Here is a 16,056-nt window from a genome sequence, read left to right as displayed (position 1 = left end):
TAGTAAAATATATCTAATAAAGAATAGAAAAGAAGATATAGTAATAGAACATATCAATGAAAGAATAGAAGAGATATAGGAACAGAAGAAAGGTATAGGAGATATAGGAGAGCAATAGGACAGGGGACGGAAGGCACTCTAGTGCACTTGTACTCGCCCCTTACTGACCTCTTAGGAATCTGGATAGGTCAACCGTAGATAATCTAAGGGTAAAGTGTTGGGGGTTTGGGGATGACACTATGGAGTCCGGTAATGAGTTCCACGCTTCGACAACTCGGTTACTGAAGTCATATTTTTTACAGTCAAGTTTGGAGCGGTTAATATTGCTGGACTCCACAGGCTTTGGCCCCATTCAGCAGGGCTCTTCCGATGCTCTTATGTTCTTATACTTTATAAAATTTTGGACTGCACCAAGATAAACAGAATGACAGCGGTAGAGATATTATTGATAGATAAAAATATCATGAAAGGAAAATAAATGAACAGTTGTGGTACCAATGAGATTTTATTATGAAATTCGGAACCTATCAAAACAAGAGTAAAAAAAACCACACAAACTCTGTTATTTGTAAGATGCAAGAGACGTCTTGAAGCTGTCAGAGATTTCAGGGGTGGGAGGGATACACCACCACCCCGTTTCGGTCTGTATCTTTATCCAAGCAGGGCGAGCGCCACACGACCTGCAATCTTTGCGAATTTCCACAAGCGACGTCTGGGGATCCGGGTCAGCTGAATCGAGAAGATTTCGTGAAATTAGCCAGAAGAATTCTACTCAGGCCACCTCTCAAAACCGAAGCCTTCAAACATGGCATGGCACTCCATGGCCTGCACTGGCTGCCAATCAGTTTCCGGTCACAATTCAAAGTGTTGGCAATGACCTATAAAGCCCCTCATGGCATCGGACCAGACTATCTCCGAGACCGCCTTCTGCCACATGAATCCCAGCGGCCAATAAGGTCCCACAGAGTTGGCCTTCTCCCGGTCCCGTCGACGAAACAATGTCAGCTGGCGGGACCTAGGGGGAAGAGCCTTCTCTGTGGCGGCCCCAGCCCTCTGGAACCAACTCCCCCCAGGGATTAGAACTGCCCCCAATCTCCTTGCCTTTCGTAAATTACTGAAGACCCACCTATGTCACCAGACATGGGGTAATTGAGATGGCCCCAGGTTAATATAGTTTATGCATGGTATGACTGAGTTGTATGGTTTTAATGATATGGGATTTTAGATGTTTTTAAGTATTGGATTTGTCACGTTGTTTGTCACTGTTGTGAGCCACTCTGAGTCCTCGGAGAGGGGCGGCATACAAATCTAATAAATTATTATTCCTATTCCTATTCCTCCTCCTCCTCCTCCTCCTCCTACTACTACTACTACTACTATTATTATTATTATTATTATTACTATTATTATTTTATGTCAATACAACACAGCAAACGAGATCCCTATGCTGGATTTCGTATTTCATCACCAGTCGGGCGCTTCCCAAGCACCTAGGACTGCGAGATGTAGCGGCAAATTATGTTTGCCCATCCCAGTAAAGCGGCCTTTTGCAATTGACAGATGGAGATTTTGTCAATTCCAATGGTTTTCAAATGTCCACTGAGATCCTTTGGCCCTGCACCCAGCGTGCCAAGGACCACTGGGACCACTTTCACGGGCTTATGCCAGAGTCGTTGCAGCTCGATTTTTAGATCTTTGTACTTCACTAATTTCTCTAGCTGCTTCTCCTCAATTCTGCTGTCTCCTGGGATTGCAATGTTTTTATTATTATTATTATTATTATTATTATTATTATTATTATTATTATTACATTATTATCATTATTATCATTATTATCATTATTATTATTATTATTATTATTATTATTATTATTATTATGGCAACCTTAAGACTGGTGGACTTCGACTCCCAGAATTCTCCAGCATAGCTGGAACATGGCATTTGGGGGGGGGGGGGCTGTCTTAAAGTATCAGAAGAAGAGAATTTCCCTAATTCAGGCAATTTAAGAGAGGTGGACTTCAGCTCTCAGAATTCATGCTGGCGGGGGGAGTTCTGGGCGTTGAAGTCCATTCCAAGCAGCCACACATCTTGTTTTCCAAACCAATTTTTTTTTAAAAGGAAAAGAAATAAACTTGGCTACTTTAAGATGGCTGGACTTAAGATGGATGCTCACTGGGGAATTCTGGGAGTTGCAGTCCACCTGCCTTAAAAGAATGCACTTTTCTTGTGTTTAGCTTTGAAAAACACTTGCTCTAAATCTATCCACAGATTGAGATAGGTACATAAATGCATATTTAATTTAATCTAATCCAGAACACTTGTTTGGTTATCTAGGGCAGTGTTTTTCAACCAGTGTGCCGTGGCACACTAGTGTGCCGCAAGACATGGTCAGGTGTGTCGCGAAGCTCAGAGAGAGAAAGAAAGCAAGAGAGAGAGAAAAAAGAGAAAGAAAGCAAGAGAGAGAGAGAGAAAGCAAGAGAGAGAGAGCGAGTGAGCAAGAAAGAGAATAAGAGAGAGAGAAAGAAAGCAAGAGAGAGAGAAAGAGAACAAGAGAAAGAAAGCAAGAGAGAGAGCAAGAGAGAGAGAAAGCAAGGGAGAGAAAGAAAGAAAGAAAGAGAAAGAGAGGGAGGGAAGGAGAGAGAGAAAAAGACATAGAGGGAGGTAAGGAGGGAGAGAAAGAGAGCAAAAAAGAGAGGAAGGAAGAGAATGAAAGATAGATGGAGAGAAAGAAAGAGGAAGGAAGGGACAAACTTTTTTTAGCCTCCCCCCCCCGCCCCGCTCAGTGTGCCCCAGGATTTCGTAAATGTAAAAAATGTGCCGCGGCTCAAAAAAGGTTGAAAATCACTGATCTAGGGTAACACCAATTTTAGAGAGACGGAGATTGTTGGAAGATAAATAATATTTACACCTGGCTCAGACAGGCCTTTAATAGAATTGGAAACTGGGGTGTAAGTGTGAATAATGGCCCTCAATGAACCGTCCCAAGTCGAGGGCTGCCTGGGAAGGGCCGAACTCACCTGTTGGTCAAAGTCCTCACACTGGACGCTGTGAATCTGGGGTTGTTGTTGTGCCACGTAGATTCCGGTACAATCTTTATCCAGCTGTGCAAGACAACAGGGGGAGGCTCAGCCATGGAGGACACACAAAAGTGGTGCTTACACACACACACACAAAGACAGGAAGGCGGGATCGAGGTTCCCCTCCAAGCTAAAAGGGGGGGGGCTTTCACCCCGAGCGGAGAAAGGGAGGCAAGATGGCCGCTGTGGCCGTGGGATCCAGGCGCTGCCCCTGTTAATGGCCTTTGTGGGGCGCGTGTGCCATGTTCTCTCTCATCCAAACTTCCTCTCCCAGAATTCCCCTGCCAGCATGCTTGGACTTTAATGCCTGGAGGGAATTATGGGAGTTGAAGTCCCCGAATACTATAGGCAAGGCAAGCAGACGTGAGTGAATGAGAGAGAGATGATAACACTGCATCCGATGGATGGATTTTCCAGGCTTTCTGCCCTGTAAGGGAAGACCGGCCCTTGGCAAGGAAGAAGGGCATCTCCTCGTGGTAGATTTTGACCTGGACCCCCAGCCCCTCCACCCTAAGGAGACCCCCAAAGGCAAACAAGCCCAGGATCGGCCTGGGAATCTTTCTCACCCCATCTGGCTTGAAGTTGCACTGGGTCGGGTTCTGGCTTGGTGAGGCGGAGGGACACACAGTCTCTTTGACGGAGAACTTCAGCGCCTGGGGGGATGCGCTGCTGGGGTCCTGCAGAAAGCGAAGGGGAGAAAGAAGAGAGCGTGGAATGAAACCTCCCCCCCCCCGTGGATTTCCCCCACTCACCCCCCTCCCCGTCCTAGCTTCAGAAAAGCCCCCGCCTTGCGAAATCTTATTGCCATCTCTGTTGTGAATTTCGAAATTATAAAAGTCCTTCTGTATTGTTTTATATTATTACTGAATGGTGTAAGAAATAATACAGTGGTGGCCTTTTGGGTAATTTGGGAGGAAAGGAAAGGAAAGAAGGAAAGGAAAGAGAGAAGAGGAAAGGAAAGAGGAGAGGAGAGGAAAAAAGGAAAGAAAATGAGAGGGGAGGAGAGGAAGGGAAGGAAAAGGAAAGGAAAGAAGGAGGAAGGGAGGGGAAATAAAAGAGATGAGAGGAAAGGAAAGGAAAAAGAGGAGAGGAAAGGATAGGAAAAAAGGAGAGGGGAGGGGAGGAGAGAAGGGGAAAGGAAAGGAGACATAGGGATGGAGAAAGGAAGGAAGGGGACAGTGAAGAAAAGGGAAGGGAGAGGAAAGAAGGAAAGGAAGGGAGACGTAGAGGAGGAAATGAAAGAAGAGAAGGGAAGGGAGAGGAAAGAAGGAAAGGAAGGGAGACGTAGAGGAAATGAAAGAAGAGAAGGGAAGGGAAAGGAAAGAAGAAGGAAAGGAAAGTGAAGGGAGGGAGGGAGAAGTAGAGGAGGAAATGAAAGAAGTAAAGAAAGGAAAGAAAAAGGAAATTTGAGGAAAGGAAAGAAGAAGGAAAGGAAAGAAGGGGAGGAAAGCCCCAGAGTCCCACCGCCCCTCCTCCTCATGTGGCCAAGACAGCCCCCCCCCCCAACCCTCCAGGACTCACCCAGTCCGGCTTGGGTTCAGCCTCCAGCAGGCGGAAGGCAAATTTGGAGGGTTGCTGCTGGTTGTAGAGGTTCACGGCCGAGGCGATGGCCTGCTCGTAGGTCAGGACCTGTGTCTGGGGGGCTGCGGCGGCCAAGCCCAGGAGCAGCAGGAGAGCCCAAGCAGTGGTCATCTTCTACCTCTGATGCCTTCTCCCAGGGGGACCCGGAGTCTGGCTGTTCCACTGGGGCTGCCTTCTTTATAGCCCTCCTCTTCCCCTCCAACCCCCCCCCCTCTGAGGCTCAGCTCAGGAAATGTGGGTTTGGGGTCCAACCGACCAGGGAGGGGGCAGAAGGTGGTTGGAGGGTGGGAGAAGCTCTTTCACAATCCCTCTTCTTGGGCAACAGAGCATTTATTTTATTTTACTTTTATTTATTCAAAATTTTAGGCTGCCCTTCTCTAGGGGACTCAGGGCTTGGAGAACTTCAGGGAATTAGGAGGGCCCATAGGGATGGGAGGAGCTCTTTTTTAGTGAATGCCTTTAAAAAAGGACTAGAACTCCCAACTCCTGGTGATTCACCCAGCTGGCTTTCATGCCTAAGGAGAGACTAGAAGTCACCAAATGAAGTCCTTACTAGTAGCCAGCATGGGTTTGTTAAAAACAGATCATGAGAGACCAATCTTATTTCATTCTATGGCAAAGTGACTAAATTAATAACCAGCAAAATGCTGTGTACATAGTATACAGACTTTAGAAAGGCATTCGACAAAGTAAACCACTGCCAATTTCGTAGTAAGCTAGAAAAATGGAAGATAGACAGCATCACCACCAGCTGGTGTTGTAACTGGCTGATGAACTGTACTCAATGAATACTCAGTGCCAGTATCAGGTTGCTAGTGGTACAGATAAGGATGGCATACCAGTGGTGGAAATTGAGCTATGTGTGTGTGTGTCCCAGTGAGATTTTGCTTCTTCACATGTGCAGGAACCAAAATCTTGTGAGGGGATGCGCATGTGCCAGAGAGACTTTACAAGTCTCTTAATAACTTGCGAATCCGGAATTCACCCCTGGTCGGTACTATGTCTACAGGGAGGGAGGTAAGCGACAGGGTACTACAAGGCTTGGTCTTAGGCCCAATACCTAAGAAACCTAACTGGTATAAATACTGTATCTTAATTTTCCAAATTTCCATTGTATATTATCACCAGGTAATTTTTCTTTATACTTTAATAATTTAGTATTTTGTGACGGTTTGGCCTTTTCTCTAGCTAGTGATACAATAAACCCCAACAATTATAAAATATAGATTCTTCTTTGTTTTTGAGTTCTAGTGTTAGTTTGTCCATTTCTGTGCAGTATATAATTTTCTCCAGAATCTGCCCCTCCTGTGGTGTTCCTTCATTTTTCCACATTTGTGTGTAAGCTATTCTGGCCACATTTGTTATATGGATGACCAAATATAGCTGGTTTTTATCCAGGTGTTGATGAAAATTCCTAGAAGGAAACACTCTGGAGTTTTTTCTAGTTTAATACCAAAATTTCCTCAAGCCAATTTACTATTTTTATCTTTTCACATTCCCACCATAAGTGATAGTACGTACCATATTCTTTTTTTACATTTCCAACAATTAGAGAACTTTTTTCTTTATCTTGGCTAATTTAGCGCATGTACTTCTGACAATTCAAATAATGTATATCTAAAGTTTTGCATTCGTACCATTACGGTAGGCTGAGGGAAAAGAATGTGGTGTATTACTTTCTGGGCGATCCTCGTAAGCCACCTATGATAGTTATACATACAAAACCTCATTTAGTGACTGCTAGAAGTTACAACGGCATTCGAACAAAATGACTTATGACCCATTTTTCACATTTATGACCGTTGCACAATCCCCATAGTCATGTGATCACAATTTAGACTCTTGGCAACTCACTAATACAATGGTACCTCTACTTAAATGGTATCCCTCTACTTACATGGTATTCTTTTGCGCCGGCTGGAGGTGTTGGGAGTGGGAAGCACTGTTCTTCAGTGGTTCTCCTCCTATCTCTCCGGTCGGTCGCAGTCGGTGTTAGTGGGGCGTCAGAGGTTGACTTCTAGGTTACTCCCTTGTGGGGTGCCTCAGGGGTTGGTCCTCTCCCCCCATGTATTCAATATCTACATGTAACCGCTGGGTGAGATCATCCAAGGGCATGGGGTGAGGTATCATCAGTATGCTGATGATACCCAGCTGTAAATCTCCACCCCATGTCCAGTCAACGAAGCAGTGGAAGTGATGTGCCAGTGCCTGGAAGCTGTTAGGGTCTGGATGGGTGTCAACAGACTCAAACTCAACCCTGATAAGACGGAGTGGCTGTGGGTCTTGCCTCCCAAGGACAATTCCATCTGTCTGCCCATAACCCTGGGGGGGGGATTATTGACCCCCTCAGAGAGGGTCCGCAACTTGGGCGTCCTCCTCGAACCACAGCTCACATTAGAGCACCATCTTTCAGCTGTGGTGAGGGGGGCATTTGCTTGGACCGGGACTCACCGCTCACAGTCACTCATGCCCTCATCACCTCGAGGTTTGACTACTGTAATGCTCTCTACATGGGGCTACCTTTGAAAAGTGTTCGGAAACTTCAGATCGTGCAGAATGCAGCTGCGAGAGCAATCATGGGCTTCCCTAGTGTTGTGGTTAAATCTGGCCCAGCTCCTTCCCCAAGGAATGTGTAGGTGGATGTGGGGGAAACATCCACATGCCACAGGCCTGTTTTGCTCCCAATGGAATCTGCCGACAAAGCCTCCACTGACCAAGGAAGCGTGAGTGACAGGGAAGAGGGGAGTTTGGCGGACAGCCAAGGAGAAGATCAATCATCTGTATCATCCTTGGATTCTGAACAAGAATTAATGACACATAGAGTAGAGTGATGGATAGGAGACAACAACTGAAGGATTATTACAAGAGAAACCACCAGTGGTTGGGTAGGGCTGTTGTAATTAGTGCTACAGATAAAAGTGCAACCTGGTGTTTTAGCCTCATGGCAGTTTATCTGATTCATTGTTTCGTCAAGATCGTGGTTCTTGTGCTGTTCAACATTGTGTGTGGACTCTCTGGACTTTAGAATTGGACTCAATTTCCCAGTTATTGGGTGAGCAATTGGATTGCATTTAACCTGTGCCTTGTGTGTACCAGAAAATCCCTTTGACATTTAAAAAGGGAGCTGTTTCTGTTTTTCTGTTTATAAAAACTTTTGAGTTTTCCTTTTATCGTGTGGTGTGTGTCTTCCTGGACTAATTACCCTGTAATTATGGGCGGTTGAAACACGCCGGCAGAACACTAGGTATGCCCATGTTACACCAACACTCCGCAGTCTGCACTGGTTGCCAATCAGTTTCCGGTCACAATTCAAAGTGTTGGTTATGACCTATAAAGCCCTACATGGCATCGGACCTGTTCTGGTACAAATCAACTTTTCCCAGTCAGATAACTCAGCACAACGAGATATCCCAGATCATTTTATTACAGGAATTCTCACAATAACTCACAGTTATGACGCGATTCTTTTGCAGTATAATCTTTCCCATTGTGCAGGTAAAAAGAGGTTGAATTGACCCAAGCTCTAGGTGCAGCATCTACATGCTGGCTGACTTAGTGGGCGAAGACAAAGACCCTCTGGAATGTTCTCTCCAATTACCCCTCATCCCGAGTCAGAGCCAATAGGAATACACAAATGTGGTCACATGTAGAACTACATTACCCAGAGTGCAATTTCACTACATTTCCCCTAATGCAATATCTTAAAGAGACATGCCTAAACACAGTCCAACTATTTCTGTCTCTGGGAACAGCACACTCCCTGCCTGGAATTTGTAAAATTCCACTACTAACTAGCGAATAAATTGAAATAAACAAAGATATAGGCTAAATAGTGCAGCTTAACTATCTTACTAAGGTAAACAATGCATAGCATAAGCGATGTAATATAACTATCTAATTGACTAAATAAAGGGCATAGAATAACAGTCTATCCGAACTAAATAACAAAGGTAAATGAAGCATGTCATCAAACAATGCAAACACTGAGGTAGACACAAGGCATGCAAAGCTTGAGGTTCAGTCTTGAAGCTCGATCTGTCTTTTCAGCAAGACTCGGTTGGTGACTGGTATGGCATAGATCTTCCTGGCGAACGTCTTTTGCACTGGGCAGAACTTGGAGCACAAGTCCCATGTGCCAAGAGTTTGGAGATGTGTTCTTGTCCTGCAACAGGACAAGGAACAGGTGCAATCAGAACTGGAACAGAAACTGGATCAGAATCTGGACCTGGAAGAGAAACTGGAACAGGTTCCACAGGATCAGGAACAGGAGCAGATGCCATAGGAACTAGAACAGGATCAGGATCGGAAACTGGACTTGGACCTGGAACAGGAACAGGTTCCACAGGATCAGGAACAGGAGCAGATGCCGTAGGAACTGGAACAGGATCAGGATCGGAAACTGGACTTGGACCTGGAACAGGAACAGGTTCCACAGGATCAGGAACAGGAGCAGATGCCATAGGAACTAGAACAGGATCAGGATCGGAAACTGGACTTGGACCTGGAACAGGAACAGGTTCCACAGGATCAGGAACAGGAGCAGATGCCGTAGGAACTGGAACAGGATCAGGATCGGAAACTGGACTTGGACCTGGAATAGAAACTAGAAGAGAAAGTGGAAAAGGTTCCACAGGAACAGGAGCAGGAGTAGGAACAGAAGCTGGAAAAGGGGCTTGGAAGCTATGCTCCCCACCGTAGATTCTGGTATATGCCATGGCTGCTATTGTTTGCGTGGATGCATCTGAGAAAACATGCAGCTCTCTTTTCGTCATAGTGGCAGGCGGGCATTGTACACTGATGCCTTGAAGACTGCTTGGGGAGGTATGTCTTGACTCCCTTTTTCGTTTCTGCTCTGACTTTTGTGAAAGGTACACTCCAGAGAATGGCAAGTACCACCATTCTTTGTTCCTTTTAGGAGACGGGGTAAGTTCAGCATGTCCGTTCTGGATCATCTTGTCCATGAACTCCACCAGATGAGCTTTGATTTCAGGCTTCTTGTTCATAGGTCTTCTCAGGTTAAAAAGGTGGGAGGAAGCTTGCTCGTGGTTGTTAGGCGCGTGTTGAACAGGCAATGGTACAACCCAGCTTCCGCTAGTGTCTTGTTTAAATTCTCCTTCTATGAGCTGTGGAGAACATTTGTCCTCTAATGAGGTGTCTAAGTCATTGTCCTCCTTGTTGTCCTCTATTGATATGTCTACCTCATTGTCTTCCTTGTTGGTCTGGAGTACTGTCACTTCTAGGACAGGATTGTCTTTGAAAGTTATGAGCTCTTCTTGGCATGGCTTCAAGTAGGGTATACTATTTGCTACTTCAGGCAACGTGATTTGGCTGCAATTACCTGGCAACTTGTTGCATTCTGACAATGGTGGTAGTGTTGAATGTTGCACTCCCATCTGATGATTCTATGCAGTATCCAGTGGTTTTCCTCCCCGCCATCCGCTGGTATCCAGCGCACGCTGACATTGTGTAGCGTGCTTCCTCGGTCTGGATGTCAAAGAGGTCAAGAAATGCAGATCTAGATAATGATTGGTTGCTTTGTGTGTCTATCATTGCATACGGTTTCACGGCCTTTTCCAGGCATACCTCTGGATATATCTGGTGTCTCACGTTCAAGGGGTCTTGCAGGTTTGACGGGAATGTCTCAGCTTCAGCATTGAGGTTACACTTCACAATCGCTTGCGAACCTTCTGGCTGGGACTCCTTCACCGCTGCTGAAGGATCTCCTTGGTTAGCGTCTTGGTCCATCAGGCTATGCTTTGTAATGGTGAGGGAGGGATCTTGTGATGCAGAGTGTGCGATGTCTCATGCCTGACCTTTTGGTATTTCTGGTTGGTGAGATTCACCTCCCTGCTGTAGCGAATCTTGTTCTTTTTCATAGGCCTTGCCACTGTTGTTTGGGCCTGTCTTCTTACTCATCAAATTGTCAAGTTTGGCTATTTCTTTCTTTTGTTTGGCCATTTCTTTCTCATGGTTGGCCCGTGATCTGGCCTTTTCTTCCTTTAGTCTGGCTAATTTTGCTTCAAGTTGTGCCTCTTCATCTTCGATGGGTTTGAAAAAATGAAATATACACACATTTCGAGGAACTTCGCTTGTTCTTTGTTTGTCTGCTGGATAGCTTGTGTGTCCTTCAGAAGGTCCTCATCTTGTAACTCCTGTTGAGTGTCAATTAGCTGCCATTCACAGTTTTTCCAAAGTATGCGAGTTCCCTTGCACTTTTCATGTAGTGACCGAATGCGACGTGAAGAAAGCTCTTCTTCCTTGATGTTTGAGAGATATAACAATTTCTTCCAAAGTTTTTCCCTGTTTTGGTAGTACTTGTTCCATTCCTCATGTAGGCTCTGCTGTGAGTTGAATTGTTCCCACTCCATATTTAGTTGCTTGTCCACAGCCAATAGGAGGTGCTGTTGGAGTAAGAGAGTGGGAGGTACTTGGGCTTTGCTCTTTGCTGTTGCTTTACTTTGCTTCTTGCCGGAATAGCTTGTTAGGCTATGCTTGGCTTGCTTTGAACAACAGGGCGCGCTATAGGCTTGGTAGTGGGCTAGACTTGGCTTGTTTGGCTTTAGTGTGTTTAGCAAAATGTAGAGGGAGGCGGCGACCGTATTCTAAGCTTTGGCGTATTTTAACTGAGATTCAGAGTGTGACCACCAGATGGCGCTGCTTCTTTGCTAAGACTTGGGCGTATTCACTTCAACTAGTAGATGGCGCCATTTGCTAGTACAGTAGAACCTCGACATACGAGCTGCTCTATATACGAGCATTTCGAGATGCGAGCTAGGAGGGGAGAGATATTTATGTTCTACTTACGAGCCCAAATTCGGGATACGAGCGCTCACCGCCTGTCCCTGTCAGCGGCCCAGCCACCTTCACCCGCCCGGACAACCGCCAGAGGGACTCCTCCGGAGGGGCGCACGGGGAAGGGCTTGAGCCGCCGCCTTCTCCTTTCCCCGTGGGAGCGCCGCACCTCTTGTCTGCCCGGCCTGAGAGGCACGAAACCGGTGCTCATGCCGGGCGGCCCGCCTGGAACGCCAGCAATGCCGCCGGGCCGATTGCCGAGCGGGGGCGGGGCGCAGAAGGAGGCAGAGGCGGCGCCGCACCGCCCCCCTCAGGCCGCTCCGCCCGGGATGGGGCTCCTATGGAGCCCCCATGCGTCCCTCCGGAGGAGCCCTATCCCGGACGGAGCGGCCCGAGGGGGACGGTGCGGCGCCGCCTCCACCTCCTTCCGCGCCCCGTCCCTGCTCGGCAATCGGCCCGGCGGCATTGCTGGCGTTCCAGGCGGGCCGCCCAGCATGAGCACCGGTTTCGTGCCTTTCAGGCCGGGCAGACAAGAGGTGCGGCGCTCCCACAGGGAAAGGAGAAGGCGGCGGCTTAAGCCCTTCTCCGTGCGCCCCTCCGGAAGAGCCCCTCCGGAGGAGCCCCTCTGGCGGTTGTCCGGGCGGGTGAAGGTGGCTGGGCCGCTGACAGGGACAGGCGGTGAGCTTCCCTCCCTCCCTCCACAGCCTTTGTGTTTTTGGCTGGGGGGGGGAGCAGGATGACCTTCCTGACTGCATGGCATCCTGCATGCAGGATGACATGCATGGCAAAGGGGCGGGGAGGATCGGGAGGCTCAAGCCTCCTTCGGTGGTGGCGGCCGGTTTCTTATTTTTGGGCTTGCACGCATTAATCGCTTTTCCATTGATTCCTATGGGAAACAATGTTTCGTCATACGAGCTTTTCGACTTACGAGCCTCCTTCCTGCACCAATTAAATTCATAAGTCAAGGTACTACTGTAAAGGCTTGGGTGCACTGGCCCTTCCTTTGTCTAAAGGGGCCATGTGCTGTTTTCTAGAACAAGCATTCAATTCTCAGTCATAACTTTAATATAGGTTCTTAGTTAGTGTTGTGGAGAGGGGCAAAAACTCTGAGTTTGTAGATCCACAAATAGTTGGAACAGGCAAAACCAATAGCCTTTAAATGCAAACATTCCCCCCTTTCCCCCTTAGGTTGAACGGATTAGAGTAATACTTTTCCAAGGCAGTAACTGAGGGGAAAGAAATGGTGGGGATTTCTTTTCTCTTATTCTTAAGGCTTCAGAAGGTATAGCATGCGGGCATCCTCAGGATGACGATTTAAGGCTTCTGATCATTAGGAAAAGAGGGATCAGACCTCTTTCCTGCTATTAAGTTTGCCAGAGGGAGGTTTAATCCTTTTTAGTAGGCTGATTACTTCTTTAAGGCAGCAGTGATTGCTTTGAAGGCTTGCAGCTGTGCCAGGGGACATGAATTTCTCCTCTTTTTACAACCTCTTTTTACTGTTCTGGTACAAATCAACTTTTCCCAGTCAGATAACTCAGCACAACAAGATATCCCAGATCATTTTATTACAGGAATTCTCGCAATAACTCACAGTTATGACGCGATTCTTCTGCAGTATAATCTTTCCCGTTGTGCAGGTAAAAGAGGTTGAATTGACCCAGGCCCTAGGTGTAGCATCTACATGCTGGCTGGCTTAGTGGGTGAAGACAAAGACCCTCTGGAAGGTTCTCTCCAATTACCCCTCATCCCGAGTCAGAGCCAATAGGAATACACAAATGTGGTCACATGTAGAACTACATTACCCAGAGTGCAATTTCACTACATTTCCCCTAATGCAATATCTTAAAGAGACATGCCTAAATACAGTCCAACTATTTCTGTCTCTGGGAACAGCACACTCCCTGCCTGGAATTTGTAAAATTCCACTACTAACTAGCGAATAAATTGAAATAAACAAAGATATAGGCTAAATAGTGCAGCTTAACTATCTTACTAAGGTAAACAATGCATAGCATAAGCGATGTAATATAACTATCTAATTGACTAAATAAAGGGCATAGAATAACAGTCTATCCGAACTAAATAACAAAGGTAAATGAAGCATGTCATCAAACAATGCAAACACTGAGGTAGACACAAGGCATGCAAAGCTTGAGGTTCAGTCTTGAAGCTCGATCTGTCTTTTCAGCAAGACTCGGTTGGTGACTGGTATGGCATAGATCTTCCTGGCGAACGTCTTTTGCACTGGGCAGAACTTGGAGCACAAGTCCCATGTGCCAAGAGTTTGGAGATGTGTTCTTGTCCTGCAACAGGACAAGGAACAGGTGCAATCAGAACTGGAACAGAAACTGGATCAGAATCTGGACCTGGAAGAGAAACTGGAACAGGTTCCACAGGATCAGGAACAGGAGCAGATGCCATAGGAACTAGAACAGGATCAGGATCGGAAACTATTAAGTTTGCCAGAGGGAGGTTTAATCCTTTTTAGTAGGCTGATTACTTCTTTAAGGCAGCAGTGATTGCTTTGAAGGCTTGCAGCTGTGCCAGGGGACATGAATTTCTCCTCTTTTTACAACCTCTTTTTACTGTTCTGGTACAAATCAACTTTTCCCAGTCAGATAACTCAGCACAACAAGATATCCCAGATCATTTTATTACAGGAATTCTCGCAATAACTCACAGTTATGACGCGATTCTTCTGCAGTATAATCTTTCCCGTTGTGCAGGTAAAAGAGGTTGAATTGACCCAGGCCCTAGGTGTAGCATCTACATGCTGGCTGGCTTAGTGGGTGAAGACAAAGACCCTCTGGAAGGTTCTCTCCAATTACCCCTCATCCCGAGTCAGAGCCAATAGGAATACACAAATGTGGTCACATGTAGAACTACATTACCCAGAGTGCAATTTCACTACATTTCCCCTAATGCAATATCTTAAAGAGACATGCCTAAATACAGTCCAACTATTTCTGTCTCTGGGAACAGCACACTCCCTGCCTGGAATTTGTAAAATTCCACTACTAACTAGCGAATAAATTGAAATAAACAAAGATATAGGCTAAATAGTGCAGCTTAACTATCTTACTAAGGTAAACAATGCATAGCATAAGCGATGTAATATAACTATCTAATTGACTAAATAAAGGGCATAGAATAACAGTCTATCCGAACTAAATAACAAAGGTAAATGAAGCATGTCATCAAACAATGCAAACACTGAGGTAGACACAAGGCATGCAAAGCTTGAGGTTCAGTCTTGAAGCTCGATCTGTCTTTTCAGCAAGACTCGGTTGGTGACTGGTATGGCATAGATCTTCCTGGCGAACGTCTTTTGCACTGGGCAGAACTTGGAGCACAAGTCCCATGTGCCAAGAGTTTGGAGATGTGTTCTTGTCCTGCAACAGGACAAGGAACAGGTGCAATCAGAACTGGAACAGAAACTGGATCAGAATCTGGACCTGGAAGAGAAACTGGAACAGGTTCCACAGGATCAGGAACAGGAGCAGATGCCATAGGAACTAGAACAGGATCAGGATCGGAAACTGGACTTGGACCTGGAACAGGAACAGGTTCCACAGGATCAGGAACAGGAGCAGATGCCGTAGGAACTGGAACAGGATCAGGATCGGAAACTGGACTTGGACCTGGAACAGGAACAGGTTCCACAGGATCAGGAACAGGAGCAGATGCCATAGGAACTAGAACAGGATCAGGATCGGAAACTGGACTTGGACCTGGAACAGGAACAGGTTCCACAGGATCAGGAACAGGAGCAGATGCCGTAGGAACTGGAACAGGATCAGGATCGGAAACTGGACTTGGACCTGGAATAGAAACTAGAAGAGAAAGTGGAAAAGGTTCCACAGGAACAGGAGCAGGAGTAGGAACAGAAGCTGGAAAAGGGGCTTGGAAGCTATGCTCCCCACCGTAGATTCTGGTATATGCCATGGCTGCTATTGTTTGCGTGGATGCATCTGAGAAAACATGCAGCTCTCTTTTCGTCATAGTGGCAGGCGGGCATTGTACACTGATGCCTTGAAGACTGCTTGGGGAGGTATGTCTTGACTCCCTTTTTCGTTTCTGCTCTGACTTTTGTGAAAGGTACACTCCAGAGAATGGCAAGTACCACCATTCTTTGTTCCTTTTAGGAGACGGGGTAAGTTCAGCATGTCCGTTCTGGATCATCTTGTCCATGAACTCCACCAGATGAGCTTTGATTTCAGGCTTCTTGTTCATAGGTCTTCTCAGGTTAAAAAGGTGGGAGGAAGCTTGCTCGTGGTTGTTAGGCGCGTGTTGAACAGGCAATGGTACAACCCAGCTTCCGCTAGTGTCTTGTTTAAATTCTCCTTCTATGAGCTGTGGAGAACATTTGTCCTCTAATGAGGTGTCTAAGTCATTGTCCTCCTTGTTGTCCTCTATTGATATGTCTACCTCATTGTCTTCCTTGTTGGTCTGGAGTACTGTCACTTCTAGGACAGGATTGTCTTTGAAAGTTATGAGCTCTTCTTGGCATGGCTTCAAGTAGGGTATACTATTTGCTACTTCAGGCAACGTGATTTGGCTGCAATTACCTGGCAACTTGTTGCATTCTGACAATGGTGGTAGTGTT

General features: G+C 46.4%; 1 protein-coding gene across 1 annotated transcript; it reads right to left on the bottom strand.

The window, feature by feature from the left end:
* Nucleotides 1-497: 497 nt before the first annotated feature.
* LOC139154826 (cathelicidin-related peptide Oh-Cath-like) lies at nucleotides 498-4,863 on the bottom strand. Its single transcript, XM_070729827.1, has 4 exons — nucleotides 4,599-4,863; nucleotides 3,644-3,754; nucleotides 3,018-3,101; nucleotides 498-729 (listed from the first exon to the last, which is right to left on the bottom strand). The coding sequence occupies exons 1-4, from the start codon at nucleotides 4,767-4,769 to the stop codon at nucleotides 652-654; spliced, it is 444 nt and encodes a 147-aa protein (XP_070585928.1). The 5' UTR covers nucleotides 4,770-4,863; the 3' UTR covers nucleotides 498-651.
* Nucleotides 4,864-16,056: the final 11,193 nt, after the last annotated feature.

This window comes from Erythrolamprus reginae, chromosome Z (assembly GCF_031021105.1).
Source record: "Erythrolamprus reginae isolate rEryReg1 chromosome Z, rEryReg1.hap1, whole genome shotgun sequence".
In the NCBI taxonomy this organism is placed as follows: domain Eukaryota; kingdom Metazoa; phylum Chordata; class Lepidosauria; order Squamata; family Dipsadidae; genus Erythrolamprus; species Erythrolamprus reginae.
The sequence above is the reverse complement of the archived record's forward strand: the minus strand, read 5'-3'. Positions and strand labels throughout refer to the sequence as shown.

Excerpts from the sequence above, each read along its gene's own strand:
- LOC139154826 (XM_070729827.1), bottom strand. The coding sequence starts at position 4,769 with ATGACCACTGCTTGGGCTCTCCTGCTGCTCCTGGGCTTGGCCGCCGCA. Across the intron at positions 3,755-4,598 it reads CTGAACCCAAGCCGGACTGG|GACCCCAGCAGCGCATCCCC; the intron begins GTGAGTCCTGGA and ends CGCTTTCTGCAG. Across the intron at positions 730-3,017 it reads GTGAGGACTTTGACCAACAG|CTGACCCGGATCCCCAGACG; the intron begins GTGAGTTCGGCC and ends TTCTCGATTCAG.